Consider the following 18,504-nt stretch of genomic DNA (forward strand, 5'->3'; position numbering starts at 1 on the left):
ACAAAATGAAGGCAGACAGTACAGTTACTATGCAATTTGGTAGAACAGCAGGTCTTGAGATGACTGAAGAGAGTGGTTTTCTTGATATTTTCAGAGAAGGTTAGTGATGTAGCTGAGGAGCTGCCATTGCATCCCGTTAAAACCAAACATAATAATTACTCGGGTTCTGTGGCTGATTAAGGTGGTAATCAGACTCACTTCGTGAGTAATTATCTGCATTAAATTAGCCTCAGAACCTGTGTAATTCATATGTGTTCAGTTTTAAAGGGATGAGATAGCAACCCTACTGGGTACAGAGTTGTGGATGGCTTTGTAAGATGTTTTTAGTACTCAGAATTGTATTAGTTGGGTGAGCAGAAGCCAGTGTAGGGATTGGCAGATGGGAGTAGCAGACGCTGACTGGTTGGTAAGGTGGGTGAGCCTGGCAGCAGCATTTATGATGGACTGAAAGGGGGGATCCGAGATAGTCTATGTAAATGTTATCCAAGGAGGAGGGAGTTGCAGTAGTCAAGATGACCAGGGAGTGAATTAGAAGCATTGTGGTGTCATTGGTTAAAAAGGGGCATATTCTGGAGATGTTGCAGGGGTTGAGGTGGTATGATTTAGACAGGAATTGGATTGGACCATGCATTTCACTATGCCCACCAATAAATGCAGCAACGATTTTTTGCATGGAACACTTTCATAGGCTATGCTTCCAGCAGTACAGAACTTGGCTGTCCTGTGTTGGCCTTTTTTTCCCCCAAGGGTTTGCGCACTGAAAAATCTTGGCATCCGACGATTCGCTGGGGAGCTTTAGATAACTCCAGGCATACAGGGAGATCGGACGGCCACTTTGCCTTTCTCTACGGTGACCGAGAGGAGAAGCAGGACGTACGACGGTTTCCGGAACTTTTCGATCTAGGCTGGTTACCTTCGAATGATCCGCATCTATCCACGCCCTCAGTAATACACCGGAACGGAATACACACAAAAGAACCCTGCAGAGGGCTGTCTGCTCGTGCTAACGACTCTGCTGGTTTGGAGTCCACCCATTGCGGTAAGAGTCAAACCTTTTTCAGATCTGGATGTGATAGTGGCAAAGTCAGGAAGATTCCACTGTATTCGTAAAAAGGATTGATTTTCCTGTTCGCTGGCTTCTTTTTGGAACTAAGATTCCCTGATTACAAAGACTCCTTTTTTTCTTGATTGAACTTTACACAGGATGTTTTTTTGATTTGCATTTTTTTTGTGATTTGTATTGAGTTTTTCACTTCAATTTTCACGTATATTTAGCGCAACTTTATGTATAATTTTTTCTGATTTGACCCCTATTTTGATATTAGATGGTTTTTAGTTGCAGCTCTCAGGTTTGCCCCAAGCGCAATATTTTTGTTTTGTTTCTACACTTTCATTAGGCCACAGAAATCAGTCTTTTCCATGACAGGGCTGGTTGATTCTGTTTACATTGTGGGCAGTGGCGGAACTACCACCATAGCGACCCGTGCGGTCGCTACGGGGCCCGCAGCTGAGGAGGGCCCGGTGAGCGGGCGGCAGGTGAGCCGCCGAGCTCCTTGTCCGCTCGGCGCTCGTACAGTCACACTGACTGTACGAGCGGACACAGCCAGGTGACTCGGCGGCGGCGGGGGGTTGTTGGGGAAGCTGCGGGGAGGCTTAGTGGCTGGCCAATCAGCGGGTGGCGGGGCAGAGAGATGACATCATCTCTCACCGCCCGGCGCCCGCCCTGCAAACTGCCAGCTCCGCTCTCACTCACTGTGCAGGCAGCAGAGATTACATCCTCTCTCTGCTGCCTGACTCAGACTGGCAAACAGAGCGACTTTAACAGGAAAGTGACAATCCGCAATGTGTGACAGGTGACATGGCAAAGTGACAATCCGCAATGTGTGACAGGTGACATGGCAAAGTGACAATCCGCAATGTGTGACAGGTGACATGGCAAATGGACAATCCGCAATGGATGGCAGGTGACATGGCAAGTGGAAAATCCGCAATGTGTGGCAGGTGACATGGCAAATGGACAATCCGCAATGGATGGCAGGTGACATGGCAAGTGGAAAATCGCAATGTGTGGCAGGTGACGTGGCAAGTGGACAATCTGCAATGTGTAGCATGTGACGTGGCAAGGGGACAATCTGAAACTTGTGGCATGTGACGTGGCAAGGGGACAATCTGAAACTTGTGGCAGGTGACGTGGCAAATGGACAATCCGCAATGTGTGGCAGGTGACGTGGCAAGTGAACAATCCGCAATGTGTGGCAGGTCACGTGGCAAGTGGACAAACCGCAATGGGTGGCAGGTGACATGGCAAATGGACAATCCGCAGTGGGTGGCAGGTAACGTGGCAAATGGACAAACCGCAATGGGTGGCAGGTGACGTGGCAAATGGACAAACCGCAATGGGTGGCAGGTGACGTGGCAAATGGACAATCCACAATGTGTGGCAGGTGATGTGGCAAGTGGACAATCCACAATGGGTGGCAGGTCACGTGGCAAGTGGACAATCCGCAATGTGTGGCAGGTGACGTGGCAAGTGAACAATCCGCAATGTGTGGCAGGTCACGTGGCAAGTGGACAAACCGCAATGGGTGGCAGGTGACATGGCAAATGGACAATCCGCAGTGGGTGGCAGGTAACGTGGCAAATGGACAATCCACAATGTGTGGCAGGTGATGTGGCAAGTGGACAATCCACAATGGGTGGCAGGTCACGTGGCAAGTGGACAATCCGCAATGTGTGGCAGGTGACGTGGCAAGTGGACAATCCCCAATGTGTGGCAGATGACATGGAAAGTGGACGATTTGCAATGTGTGGCAGGTCACGTGGCAAGTGGACAATCCACAATGGGTGGCAGGTGGACAATCCGCAACTTGTGACAAGTGACAATCTGCATCTGGTGGCAGGTGACACACTCGAGGCTCCCACTGATTCTGCATTATGGTGAGTTGAACTATTTAATTTTCTATAACAATGCAATAATAGAAATAATGTGTTTCAATCATCCTGACACCATAACACAAATGGTGCCGTGATAATTGAAGCGCCAACATCAGCCATTGCCCCAATAAATTGCCCCCATAAAAGTATTTTCTATCAGTGCCCCTCCCGAGACTAGAATCTGGATCCGCCCCTGGGTGGGGGGGGGCCCATACAACATTTTGCTATGGGGCCCTGTGATTTCTAGTTACGCCCCTGATTGTGGGCCAAAGGTTCCCAGTCCTCCCCTGAGATAAGGTGACCCACGCCAGAGGTGAACTTTGTAACTGGTTTTATATAGGGGACATTATCCCATAGAACTGAGAAACATTGCTGTAAGTAAATCTCCAAATGGAGGACTAGATACGACCTTGATGAACATTAACTATCAGCCTGACTTTGCTCAGAGGAACTGAAGTCAGGAGAAGGTGCTGGAAAGTCTGTGACAGAGGCCAAAAACAAAATGACAATAGCGGTCAAGCTTAAGGCTCGGTTCACACAGCGGGCGGCACGACTTGCAGCGCCGCGACCTGCACACGATCAGCGGCGACTTGCAAAACGACTTCTGTATAGAAGTCAATGCAAGTCGCCCGAAGTCGCCGCAAAAGTAGTACAGGAACCTTTTTTCTGAATCGGAGCGACTTGAGTCTCTCCTATTAGAACGGTTCCGTAGTACAGAACGGAGCGCGACTTGTCAGGCGGCGAAGTCGCCTGGACAAGTCGCCCCTGTGTGAACCGAGCCTAAAAATTACTTCAGTAAGAGATCATATGAAAAAGATAATTAAGCGACACACATTTTGTAAAAGTCAAGTGTCCTATTCGGAGCAAGAATTCGCAGAAATGTCACGCATTTTGGACAATTAAATGTGAAAACAATTTACAGTTATTCTGTAGCAAGAACGGCTTTTAAAATGAGCCAGTCAGGTCTACGCTGGAATGTGTATATATGGTCTAAAAAATGATTAAATGCATTAAGGTGAAAAAACATCTGACAGTGCCGGCGCCCCCAGCCCCCCTGTTTTACTTACCTCACCCATCAAAAATCCCGTGCTCGCCCCCGCCTTCCTTTCCACTAGGCTTGTGTAATTCGTTTCGTAACGAATCTAAATTCGGCCGAATTTTGCATCTTTCGGACATTCGGATGCATCCGAATGTCCGAAAAAAATATATAATGAATAACAACTAATACGAAAGAAATATAACGAATGAATTCGAATGAATTCAAATGAATTCAAATGAATTTGGTAATTCTTTAAAGATCTAATGAAACAAAAGGTCAGCTCAAAGTAAATCTTATAGTCCAATCAGATAATTAATTTTGTGCCGGAGGTTGGATTACTGGCAAAGTGCATTCCTGAGAACTGAGTTAGAAGGGTGTTGTATTGAATTTGAGCCGAGGAGAAGAGACGTTGTCATTGTGCGTGTTAAAAGATTCAATAAACAAACGACTTTCCAAACTACGAATCGATGCATCCGAATGTCCGAATAAAAAAATAACGAATAACAACGAATACGAAAGAAATATAACAAATGAATTCGAATGAATTCAAATGAATTTGATAATTCTTTAACCACTTGCTTACTGGGCACTTAAACCCCCCTCAGTCCCAGACCAATTTTCAGCTTTCAGCGCTGATGCACTTTGAATGACAATTGCGCGGCCATACAACACTGTACCCAAATTAAATTTTTATCATTTTTTTCCCACAAATAGAGCTTTCTTTTGGTGGTATTTAATTACAGCTGGGAGTTTTATTTTTTGCTAAACAAACAAAAAAAGATGCAAAATAAAAAATAAAAAAAAATCATGTTTAATAGTTTGTTATAAAATTTTGCAAACAGGTCATTTTTCTCCTTCATTGAAATGCGCTGATGAGGCGGGACTGGTGGGCACTGATGGGCGGCACTGGTGGGCACTGATGGGCACTAATAGGCACAGTTAAGGCGACACTAATAGGCACAGATAAGGTGGCACCGATAGGCACAGATAAGGCAGTACTGATGGGCACAGATAAGGCGGCACTGATGGGCACGGATAGGTGGCACGGATGGGTGGCACGGATGGGTGGCACGGATGGGTGGCACTAAGGGGCACTGATAGGTACCACTGATAGATGGGACTGATGGGCACTGATAGGTGGCACTGATAGGTGGCTCTGATAGGTGGCTCTGCTGGGCACTGATGGGCAGCACTGATGGGCACTGGTAGATGACACTGATGGGCACGGATATGTGGCACTGAGGTGCAGCAATGTTGAGGCAGATTGTGGGCACTGATAGGTGGCACTGTGGGCACTGATGTATGGCACTGTGGGCACTGATGTATGGCACTGTGGGCACTGATGTATGGCACTGCTGGGTGGCATTATGGGCACTGATGGGTGGCACTGCTGGGTGGCACTTTATTAAGGCTCTGGGGGTTACTGGCAGGGGGCAGGTGGGTCCTGATACACTGGCCGTGATCGGGACTAATGTCCCAATCACGGCAGCCGGTGATCTGCTTTTTTTTTCTCTCCTCGCGCTGTCAGCACGAGGAGGAAAAATAGCCGATTACCGGCTCTGTTTTGTCACATGATCAGCTGTCATTGGCTGACAGCTGATCACGTGGTAAGGGGTCGGGATCGACCCCTTGCTCGGATCGGTGATCAGGCGAGGCTGCTCGTGCACGGGACGACATCAATAGACGTAGTCCCGGCAAAGGAGGTCCGCGCTGTAGCCGTCATTCGGCTATAGCGCGGGTCTCAAGTGGTTAAAGATCTAATGAAACAAAAGGTCAGCTCAAAGTAAATCTTATAGTCCAATCAGCTAATTAATTTTGTGTCAGAGGTTGGATTACTGGCAAAGTGCATTCCTGAGAACTGAGTTAGAAGGGTGTTGTATTGTATTTGAGCCGAGGAGAAGAGACGTTGTCATTGTGTGTGTTAAAAGATTCAATAAACAAACGACTTTCCAAACTACGAATCATTATCACGAATGTCTATATATACATAAATAGCGAATTTCAACGAATACGAACGAATGAATAAAGAATTATCCGAAAACGTATTAACGTAACATAACGAATATAACAGAACGAAATTATGTATTTTACGAATAACAACGAACCAAAACTAAACGAAATTTTCCATTGTGCACAAGTCTACTTTCCACCATTCAGCCTGGCCGCTGATTGGCTGAAGTGGGTGGATGGAAAGCAGCGCAGCCATTGGCTCGTGCTGCTTTCAAACACATCCACTGACGCTGAGTGCCGGGGGGGCGGGGCCGCGTGATACAGCGAGCGGCTATAGCCGCCGGATGTATCACGGGAGCGCGCCCGCAGGTTCTTCTCACCATGCGAGGGAGCTCGCATGAACGTGAGAAGTACCTGCGAGAGGAAGCCGAGACAGCCGCCAAGGGACCCCAGAAGAGCAGGTTCGGGGCCACTCTGTGCAAAATGAGCTGCACCGTGGAGGTAAGTATAACATGTTTGTTATTAAAAAAAAAAAATCACTTTACAATCCCTTTAAAGTTGTACACATTTTGCTGTAAAAGATCAAAAGGCCTTTAACATTTCTGGATAAGGATATAGTATGTGTTGTTATTGGAACAATAAAAAAATTGATATAATGTATATACATAGGAAGGCGGAGCGCAGGCCCACCTGAACTTGTGGGAGGAGTCTCGCCTTTTAAAAGGCTAGCCCCTGATCCTCCCTTCTGTCAGCATTTTTAATCAGATTATCCTATGCACCCATTCCCTTTATTTCACTTCTTCTTTATTTCTAATTACTTCTTGGGTATGCCCTCTTTTAGGCATACTGACTTCATGACCACGGCCCACCCCAGGTCACTTTCCATCTTTCCTTTTATTTCCTTTCCTTAGTTATCCACAAGAGTCTCAGAGTACACACACATATATATATATATATATATATATATACACAGTATCTCACAAAAAATAACTCAACACACAGCTATTAATGTCTAAACTGCTGGCAACAAAGGTGAGTACACCCTTAAGTATAAATGTCCAAATTGGGCCCAATTAGCCATTTTCCCTCCCTGGTATCATGTGACTTGTTAGTGTTACAAGGTTTCAGCTGTGAATCTTACTCTCTCATACTGGTCACTGGAAGTTCAACATAGCACCTCATGGCAAAGAACTCTCTGAGCATGTAAAAAAAAGAATTGTTGCTCTACATAAAGATGGCCTAGGCCAGCAATGGCAAACCTTGGCACTCCAGATGTTTTGGAACTACATTTCCCATGATGCTCAACAACACTGCAGAGAACATGAGCATCATGGGAAATGTAGTTCCAAAACATCTGGGGTGCCAAGGTTGGCCATCACTGGCCTAGGCTATAAGAAAATTGGCAAGACCCTGAAACTGAGCTGCAGCACAGTGGCCAAGACTATACAGTGGTTTAACAGGACAGGTTCTCAAGACGGCCACTGCCTTGCTAAAGAAGCTGAGGGTAAAGGTGATGGACTGGCTAAGCATGTCTCCAGACCTAAACCCTATTGAACATCTGTGGGTCATCCTCAAACAGAAGGTGGAGGAGCGCAAGTACTTTGACATTCACCAGCTCCCTGATGTTGTCATGGAGGAGTGGAAGAGGACTCCAGTGGCAACCTGTGAAGCTCTGATGAACTCCATGCCCAAGAGGGTTAAGGCAGTGCTGGAAAAAAAAAGGTTGGCCACACAAAATATTGACACTTGGGCCCAATTTGGACGTTTTCATTTAGGGGTGTACTCACTTTTGTTGCCAGCGGGTTAGACATTAACGGCTATGTGTTGAGTTATTTTGAGGGGAGAACAAATCTACTATATAATAAAATATTTACAAAATTTATGTGAGGTGTGTACTCACTTTTGTGAGATACTGTATATATACATTTTTATATATATATATATATATATATATATATATATATATAGCTACAGATATACATCTCTATCTCTATCTCTTATGGAAGATTTACACCCCTTCCCGACCAGGCCATTTTTTGCGATACGGCACTGCGTTACTTTAACTGAAAATTGTGCGGGCGTGCAACGCTGTAGCCAAATAAATAGTATGTCCTTTTTTCTCACAAATAGAGCTTTCTTTTGGTCACCTATTTTTTGCGCTATAAACAAAAAAGACAAAGAAAAAATTCGACATAAATGTAGGCCAATGTGTATTCTGCTACATATTTTTGGTTAAAAATCCCAAAAAGTGTAAATTGATTGATTTGCCCAAAAGTTATTGCGTCTTCGCATTTCTGTCTCTTTGCCTAACGATCGTCGCTCTTTAACACATATGACGAAGAAGTAAAAAAAACGTTGCATATACAAAACATGTCTATTGCACCATGCTGATTATCCCTGAACTAGTACTGTATTGCCGCGTACACACGGTCAAACTGTATGACGTACTTAGTCTGGCGGAAAAGTACGCCAGACTGTCCGTCGGAATTTCCGAACGGGCTACTTGCCCACACACGGCACTTTTTGAGCGGACTAATACGGCGTACTAAGTCCGCCGTACTATCCGCCCTACTTTTGAAATGAACGGACTCGCCCACACACGCGGAGGAAAGTCCGCTTATTTCGAGCGCGTCTCCAGGTAGGCGGGGCCCGCGAAGGAGACGTCGCTGGCCCCGCCGCCTGGTATGGACTTAAAGGGGAACCCCAACGCTGAAAAAAATCGGCGTGGGGGTCCCCCCCAAGTCCACAACAGACCCTTGTCTGAGCACGCTACCCGGCCGGCCAGGAAAGGGGGGCGAGCGAGCGCCCCCCCCCCTCCTGAGCCATAGCAGGCCGCGTGCCCTCAACAAGCCCCCCACCCCAAAGCACCTTGTCCCCATGTTGATGAGGACAAGGGCCTCTTCCCGACAACCCTGGCCGTTGGTTGTCGGGGTCTGCGGGCGGGGGGCTTATCGGAATCCGGGAGCCCCCTTTAAGAAGGGGGCCCCCGGATACCGGCCCCCCACCCTATGTGAATGAGTATGGGGTACAATGTACCCCTACCCATTCACCTGTAAAATAAAAGTACAAAAAAAAACACAACACACGAGATAAAATACTTTATTGCACAGCTCCGGGGGTCTTCCGTCTTTGGGGGTCTTCTCGCCGGACTCCTCCGCTATCTTCTTGTAGCTCTTTTGCTAGCGGAGGAGTCCGGCTTTCTTCCTCGCCGCCGGCCTCTTCTCCCGACTTCGGGGGTCTTGTCCCCCTCTTCGGTTCTTCTGCCGGGCCACCGCGCCTTCTTATAGCTCTTTTACAGGCGGTGGCCCGGTCTACTGTCGCCGCCGCCGCCGCCTTCCGTTCTTCTTCTTCTTCTTCTTCTCCTTCTTCTGCAGGAGATGTTGACTCAACGCTCTCTCCGGCCACAATGCCAGGGCCGCGCTGCGCGCCCACTTATATAGGGACAAGGGGCGGTGTCACATGGCTTTATGTCACATGGGTTGGTCACATGGGTTGATGTCACATGGGGACTATGACATCGTAAGGGGGCGGGGTCACCATGTGACACCAACCCATGTGACATAAAGCCATGTGACACCGCCCCTTGTCCCTATATAAGTGGCCGCGCAGCGCGGCCCTGGCATTGTGGCCGGAGAGATCGTCGAGTCAACATCTCCTGGAGAAGAAGGAGAAGAAGAAGAAGAAGAAGAAGAACGGAAGGCGGCGGCGGCAGCGACAGAAGACCGGGCCACCGCCTGTAAAAGAGCTATAAGATGGCGCGGTGGCCCGGCAGAAGAACCGAAGAGGGGGACAAGACCCCCGAAGTCGGGAGAAGAGGCCGGCGGCGAGGAAGAAAGCCGGACTCCTCCGCTAGCAAAAGAGCTACAAGAAGATAGCGGAGGAGTCCGGCGAGAAGACCCCCGAAGACGGAAGACCACCGGAGCTGTGCAATAAAGTATTTTATCTCGTGTGTTGTGTTTTTTTTTGTACTTTTATTTTACAGGTGAATGGGTAGGGGTACATTGTACCCCATACTCATTCACATAGGGTGGGGGGCCGGTATCCAGGGGCCCCCTTATTAAAGGGGGCTCCCGGGTTTCCGATAAGCCCCCCGCCCGCAGACCCTGACAACCAACGGCCAGGGTTGTCGGGAAGAGGCCCTTGTCCTCATCAACATGGGGACAAGGTGCTTTGGGGTGGAGGGGCCGCGCGGCCCCCCCTTCCCCAAGGCACCCCCCCATGTTGAGGGCACGCGGCCTGGTACGGCTCAGGGGGGGGGGGGGGCGCTCGCTCACCCCCTTTCCTGGCCGGCCGGGTAGCGTGCTCTGACAAGGGTCTGTTGTGGACTTGGGGGGGACCCCCACGCCGATTTTTTTCGGCGTTGGGGTTCCCCTTTAAGTCCATACCAGGCAGCGGGGCCAGCGACGTCTCCTTCGCAGGCCCCGCCTACCTGGATACCCGCTCGAAATGAGCGGACTTTTCTCCGGGCGGGAAAAGTCCGCTCATTTCAAAAGTACGGCGGACTGGCATACACACGGCCGGATTGTCTGCCGAAATGCGAGTACGACGGACAGAATTTCGAAAAAACCGAAATTCTTAGTACGCCGGACTGCACGCTGAAAAAGTCCGCTGAAGCCCACACACGAGCGGACTGTCTGCTGAAATGTGTTTCGGCGGACTAAGTAGGCCATACAGTCCGCTCGTGTGTACGCGGCATATGTAGTACTCTGCATCATGCAAGTTTACATAAAATACATCAGATAACTCAAATGCAGTTTTAATGCTACTTGAACTTGATAAGTTGCACAGGAGGACAAAGAAGGTGGCATTCTCAAAACTCGCATAGGACACCTACAGCTTTTTGGCTAGTAAACGCTAAGTTGGTCTCAATATCCAGAAGCATCATGCAGCATCACTCAGAACTTCTGGTGGACTTAGACCAACAAAACAAGAGGTTCAAACGTAACTCTGTTGAAGTCATGACTCCAGTAGCAATATCTTCTTAGGCCCACATGGCCGCTCAAAGAGGGGGCCAACACCCTCTAGGCCTGGACTCCAGCCCTGGTATCTACAACCAGATACACAACCTTCTCTACCAAACACCCACTCCCCAGCGAGAGGAAAATCTCAGAGGTCCTAGGGGGGAGGGGTTTCTATAGCATCCATAGGTCTAACCCACTGATGACAAGCTTGTGGGCAGGGTCACCACACCCGTTCACATGGGGTACCTGTTTTCATGTACACGTTTACCAATGCCTGGGACCAGGTGAGGCTGTGTTCATGGGAAAGTAAACATTAGGGTGGAACCCCAGTTTACAGATGAGCCGCACACTGTGTGCAGTAGTACAATTTACAGAGTCCTTCTGTAAAACATTGTGTCCCGTGTTACTAAACACTTTTGCTTGATGAATGTTGTATTTAGGAAGGACACCGCTGAGCCTATGCCCTCTTCATCAGTCCAGCAAATCTACACCACCTCACTCCCAGTGACAGAATAGGTTCTTATACCATGTACTGGCCTGGACCTCATGCGTTACAGGTTAATTTTGAGGGAACCAACCGCTAGAGAAGGAGGCAGAATACCGGCCCCCCTAGCTACCAGAGGGCCTGTCACTTAGGCCAGGTTTTACTGCTGACTGGCTCCTATTACATTCTCCCCAGTTCATGGTTACCCATGGCAACAAGTCTCCTCCCCTGACTCTCCTGCTGAGTTAGTCCTTTGCCATGGCCTTCCTCTTGTATCCCATGTGTGCTTTGCAGGTCCTGTTGTGTCTCCAACTAGCTATTCCTAGACTACCCAGGCATACCTTTGAAGGCGCTTTACAGTTCCTGTTTTTCTGATATGCCATGTACCGCCATACACTTTTTTTTTTTTAACAGAAATATCACCATACACCTTTTTAGAGTAACTTCAGACCAGGATCAGAAATGGTTAACAAAGCTTTATTTGAAGGCTCTGCAACAGTAAAAAAAAAAATTCCTTTTTCCTTTACCATCATTTTTCTTTAACAGATATCCTTTAGGGACTACTTATTTCTGGTCTACTGGGCTTTCATGTAACGGGAGCATTCCCTAAACTAACTGAGTCAGTATATTACTAGATGTCCTTTATATCGTTTGTGTTAAAGTGGTTGTAAACCCTTACAACCAACTTTGACCTACAGGTAAGCCTAGATTAAGGCTTACCTGTAGGTCCAAGAAATATCTCCTAAACCTACATGGCGCACTGAGCGTGCAGCTGTCAACGGCGATATGCGCGCGAGTGGTGGCTCCCGTGCACATGCATGGGAGTGACGTCATCGCGGCTTCGCCGAATGACAGCGGCGCAGCAGCGAGACCCACCGAGAAGATGGACGCTTCGGACTACAGGGGACAGCAGTGACTTCGCTGGCTCCTGTGTCGGGTATGTGACACATACTGGACTACTATGCGATGCATAGTAGTCCATTATGCTTTACCTTTGCAGGGAAACAAAGAGGAAGTAAACTCATCAGGGTTTACTTCCTCTTTAAGCATAACTAACTACTCTTTTGGTAACTGGCATAAGTTTAAAATTCTTTTCTCTTCTTTTTCTATGACGGCTTTTCCCAATTGTATAATATTGAATGTTAATATCAATATTAATATCCATATGTACAGATTAATTTTAGAAGTTCCCTGAAGAGTTGTTCTCTGAATCTCCATCAGCATTGAGGATACCACTCTCTTCTACTCATCCCTGTTTTTCCTTATATATGATTAATGTAGGTAAGAACCTGCTTGCAACTATGTTCATATTGACAGGCTCCCTGTATATTGCCCATGTAATTATTTAACCACTTCAATACCAGGCACTTAAACACCTTCCTGCCCAGACCAATTTTGAGCTTTCAGCGCTGTCGCACTTTGAATGACAATTGCGCGGTCATGCTACACTGTACCCAAATGAAATTTTTATCATTTTTTTCCCACAAATAGAGCTTTCTTTTGGTGGTATTTGATCACCTCTACGGTTTTTATTTTTTGCGCTACAAATAAAAAAATACCGAAAATTTTGAAAGAAAAATGTGTTTTTTGTTTCAGTTTCAAAACTTTGTAAATAAGTAAGTTTTCTCCTTCACTGATGGGCACTGATGGGGCTACACTGATGGGCACTGATAAGGCGGCACTGATGGGCACCAATGATGTGGCACCAGTGAAGTGGCACTGATGAGGTGGCATTGATGGGCACTGACAGGCGGCACTGACAGGCGACAGGGATGGGCGACACGGATGGGCGACACAGATGGACACTGATAGGTGGCACAAATTGACACTGATAGCTGGCACGGATTGGCATGGATGGGCGGCACAGATGGGCATGGATAGGCGGCACAGATGGGCATGGATAGGCGGCACAGATGGGCACAGGTGGGCACTGATAGGCGGCACAGTTGGGCACTCATAGGCAGCATTGGTGTTATACTGTACTAATGGATGCCAATCAGTGCCAAACAATAATGCATGCCAATCAGTGATGCCCATTGTGGGCACTGATTGGCATCCATTATGGGCACTGATTGGCATCCATTGTGCTGACTGGCATCCCTGGTGGTCTAGGGAGGATTACCTTTTGCTTAGCATCCCTGGTGGTCTGGTGGCATCCCTGGTGGTCCAGTGTGGGCATCCTCGGGGGGGCTGTGCTGATAATCGATCAGCACAGAGTCAGAGGAAAAGCCGATCACCGGCTCTTCCTATTTACACTGTGATCAGCCGTGATTGGACACGGCTGATCACGTGGTAAAGAGTCTCCTTCGGAGACTCTTTACCGAGATTGTAGTTGCTGGGTGTCAGACTGACACCCCGCAACAACGATCGCCGCAATGCGCGCCCCCGGGGGCGCGCAGCGGCTCATAATCCTGATCACGTTATATGACGTCCAATCAGGATTATGAAACCACTTTGCCACCGTCAATTTGTAATAGGGCGGGCGGCAAGTGGTTAAAGAGGAAGTAAAGCCTTACTAAAAATAAAAATTCCCTGCAAGGCAAAGGCATAATGAGCTAGTATGCATAGCATACTAGCTCATTATGAATAACTTACCTGAGATAGAAGCCCCCGAAGTGACCCTCGTCGTCCTCCTCCAATGCCGGCATGAGTGACTTCCGGGTATCGCGGCCCCGGCGCTGTGACTGGCTGGAGCCGCAACGACATCACCCCCACGCATGCGCGTGGGAGCCAACACTAACGGCATACTTAGGGCGCATGCGCGCCGCTGTCTACGGCGCATGCGCCGTAGACAGCAGTGCCTGTCATTTGCAAATATCTCCTAAACCATGTAGGTTTAGGAGATATTTCTTGGACCTACAGGTAAGCCTTAATCTAGGCTTACCTGTAGGTCAATGTGGTCTGTAAGGGTTTACAACCACTTTAATCTTTTATATGTTACATCCCATAATTTCCATGTGCCATGTTCAAACCAGGTTTTCTCCAAGGGGGGGGGGGGTCCCTGATTGATTGGGGGTCACTGTGTGGCCCTGCTGAGTTCACTGGGGTAATAGTATTATTATATGCTATGCTAATGTTGAACATACAAAATGTGATGATTCTAATTGTAATAATTTTTTTCTTGTTCGCCATAAACTCCTGAAGAAGCGTTTTGTTTAAGCCAACATGTAGAGCTGAGCTGAGTCTTTTATGACACACTACCTCGTCAAATTTCTTAATATTTTAGAGTGATCAGTCTGGTCCTCCGAATTTTTTGATTGTAATGGGTATGTAGGTGGTGCGTTATTCATACTCATAGGCATATTTAGTCAATGATCAATGAAATGTTATGTAATTGTCTTGATTTTATTTTTGTAATAAATATGATTTTAATATACATTTATGTTATGCCTAAATAGTCCATCATCCAAACATTTTAATTTTTTCAATAATCCAAATCGGAACGTGGCAAATTATACCAAAGTGTGTCCATAGTACCACTCTGTGGAGATACCAATTTCTAATTACTCTTCAGCAGTACAGTTCACAAACAGTTAAGTCCCCAACTAGCTATTCCTAGACTGCCCAGGCATACCTTTGAAGGTAGAGGTCCATACATGGCAAAGTCCTCAGCAGGTAGGTTCCCTTAGGACAGCAGTAATCGTAGGGTACATCTTTTTTGTTGGACCTTTTTCTTTTCTCCCATGCTGGCCTTCCCAGTTCCCAGCTCCCCTCCCCTTTTATAACACCACAGGGTGGAGGCCGGAACCCAACCCCCCCCCCCCCAGGGGCAGACTGACAACTCATGGGGCCCCCGGGCATTAGGAGATTATGGGGTCCCCGGGCAATCAGAGATTATGGGGGCCACACAGTATACACAAACACACACACACACAGTATACACAGACATTCTATTGGCTGAGAAGGTACTGGAGATTATGGGGTCCCCGGGCAATCAGAGATTATGGGGGCCACACAGTATACACAAACACACACACACACAGTATACACAGACATTCTATTGGCTGAGAAGGTACTGGAGAGGTGGGCCAGATATAATCTTGGGATTTTTAGACCAAAAGGATGTCGGTAAGGCATATTTCAGAGACAGATGTAAAAAAAAAACACAGATTTTTACATGCTGTCCCTAGTTTTACTGAGGCTGGCAACCCTGATGGGGCCCCCTAGTGACCCGGGGGCCCTCGGGCAGCGCCCGAGTGGCCAAATGGTCAGTCTGCCCCTGAACCCCCACCCCAGGAAACCAGGAGACCCAGTATTAATCCTTCCCCACTTGGGTAGCATGACCCCCATCTGACAATGACCCAAAATTATAAGCACCTGCCTACACACGACTTGACTTTACGGCAGACTAGGTCTGACAGTCTTCCCGAATGACTTTCGGCGGAGTCCCGATGGACTTTCCGAACAAACGGACTAAGTCCGTTCAAAAGTCCATTCATTTTAAACATGATGACGTAAACGGGACTAAACAAGGAAGTTCATTAGCCAGTAGCCAATAGCTTCCCTTGCGTCGTATTTGGTCCGTCGGACCAGCACACGGACGAACGCTTTTCCTGATTTTAGTCCGTCGGAATTTAGTCCGTCGGATAGATTTGAAACATGTTCTATTTCTAGGTCCGTTTGTTTTTTTCGAAAAACGATCAGACTAGACCACACACGATCGGATTCTCCGGACTAATCCCTTTGGACCTAGTCTGCCGGAAAGTCCGGCCGTGTGTACGCGGCATAACTGACATTACAGACAGGACTCTCTTTATCCTCCTCCAACTGGAGCCTCCTTGACAGAATGACTGACAGCCGGCAGGTAATGTCACAGAGATTATCCTTAAGCAGCATCCCTATGTGATGAGCTGCCCTACTGAAATATATAAACCATTCAAAGCTAATGGTTATTTTTAACGTTGACATTCACAGATAAGATCATTTGATTTAATTTGATTTAAATGTCACTTTAAACATTCTCAAAAGACTATTTATTTTGTAAATGACTGTGCAAATTGTTGGCACGCTATGAATCCTGTTTAGCAATATTTTCCTATTAAGTCTTCTCAGCTAATATACAGTAATTCAGCACAGGTCCACACAACAGTAATACCTCGGGCTGAATAACATTTGACAACATACAGTAAATCAACGCATATATTTGGGTTGTGCTCTGTGACATAGCAGCATCCACTGATAGACCATCTGTTAGATATTAAAGTTGTAGATTATTTCCTACACAGAGATCCAACATAGACAGAGCACGGCGAATTGATCCTGACAGCAATAAACTACATAGCGGAGAGCAATTACATTTTATATCTCAGGATATCTGCAGACGGAGCGCAGTGTACAGTAAGTTCACGCTTGCTGCTATCAGACCATATAGAAACAGTTTGTGAAATATAATAAACATCACCTGGTGCCCCCCCGGAACTCCCGACTGAGAGCAGCTTCTCTGAATTGGTGTGCTTTCAGTAAATCTATGTTCTCCCCCTAGGCATTCATGTGCTAAAATGACATATGCATTGCTATAGTAGGAAACCCAGGCAAGCTGCGCTGTAAGGAACCAAGAAGTTATTCCAGTGCTATATTTTTACCCGTATGTGTGTATGTGTTCCAAAGGTCAAACTATTTAAATAGCAGCAGTAAGCAACCGATAAAGAATATGTTCTATATCTCTTTGTTTTTACTGATTTATAAACCATTGATGAATTCTACATTTACGCGCCACTGCTCCACAGGCCCTTAAAATCTTGTAATCCATCCATCAGTATGTGGTCAAAAAGGCTTTAATTTTTTTATTTTGATTTTTATCCAGTTGATAAATTGATTGAATCTGCAAACAATCAGCCATGACTTCCCAGTCTAGACTAAGGGGGTCAATTCACTAAGCTTTACTGCATGCGGTAAGGGTATCATGTTACTAATTTGCATAAATTATCAAATGCGGTAAATAAAATCCACTTCATTTAAAAAAAAAAGATTTTGCGGTAAACAACGAAAAAATAATAATTTGTTGGTAAATACTGTTTACAAAAGTGCAACAAAGGAGTATGTCAACCATGACAATTACTCCAGCTTGAAGTGACCTCTTTAAGTGATACTTTTTTTTTTTTTTCTTGAAATAATACTTTTGGTTATATACACCATTACAACAAATGAAACTTGGATAGGAACATGAAAAATAAATTAAAATGTTTAAAAAAAATATATATATATATATATATATATATATATATATATATAAAAAATATATAGTCACCTTTTCTTTAGTTTCCACAATATCAACATTAGGGATGAGCCGAACACCCCCCGGTTCGGTTCGCACCAGAACTTGCGAACGACCCCCGCGTTCGGTACGAACGTTAGAACCCCATTGAAGTCTATGGGACTCGAACGTTCGAATTGGAAAGTGCTAATTTTAACGGCTAATATGCAAGATAGTGTCCTAAAAAGGGTTTGGCGACCTGCCTCCTGCCTCAGGGGACATGGGTCACTGCAAAAAAAAGTTTTAAAAACTACCGTTTTGGTGGGAGTACTGATTTTAATGACGATTAAAGTGGAAAAAAAAAAAGTGAAATATTCCTTTAAATATGGTGCCTGGTGGGTGTCTGTAGTATGCCTGTGAAGTGCCACGTGTTTCCCGTGTTTAGAACAGTCCCTGCACAAAATGACATTAAGCGGAAATAACACCATTTAAAACTGCTTGCGGTTTTAATGTTATATCTGGTTCCTGCAATATGGTTGAAAATCATTCAGAAAAATGGCATGGGTAGCCCTCCCTGCCCATTACCAGCCTATTTGGGTCTTGTACGCATATTAAGGGGAACCCTGTACCCATATTAAAAAAAGGAAATGCGTGTGGCCCCCAGGTCCTATATACTCAGAACAGCAGTATACAGGCGGTGCAAACAAGACTGGGACTGTGTAGGTTTGTTGTGTTAAGTTGAATCTGTTTGTAATTTTCAACTGGTACATTTTTAAAGTGTAGCTCCAGTCAAAAAAAATATTTTTAAGCTTTTTGGAAAACATAGGGAAGGGTTATCACCCCTGTATAATTTGTTTTGTCGTCCATCTTTTTTCATCTCACTTGCTGTTGTCTCCTTCCGTTTGCAAGTAGGAGATGTTTGTAAGTTGGATGTTTGAAAGTA

The 18,504-nt window shown here is 46.3% G+C and overlaps 1 protein-coding gene across 1 annotated transcript in view; it reads right to left on the reverse strand.

Annotated features, from left to right (window-relative positions):
- Positions 1 to 14,016, reverse strand: part of LOC143986620 (dead end protein homolog 1-like) — an 84,734-nt gene extending 70,718 nt beyond the window's left edge. Inside the window, exon 1 of the mRNA XM_077485033.1 lies at positions 13,964 to 14,016. Coding sequence (XP_077341159.1) covers positions 13,964 to 14,016 — 53 coding nt within the window. The remainder of the gene's footprint in view (positions 1 to 13,963) is intronic.
- Between the last annotated feature and the right edge of the window lie 4,488 nt (positions 14,017 to 18,504).

The sequence above is a fragment of the Lithobates pipiens genome, unplaced genomic scaffold (assembly GCF_037356315.1).
Source record: "Lithobates pipiens isolate NorthernLeopardFrog02 unplaced genomic scaffold, aLitPip1_a1.2 Scaffold_17, whole genome shotgun sequence".
NCBI classification, from domain to species: domain Eukaryota; kingdom Metazoa; phylum Chordata; class Amphibia; order Anura; family Ranidae; genus Lithobates; species Lithobates pipiens.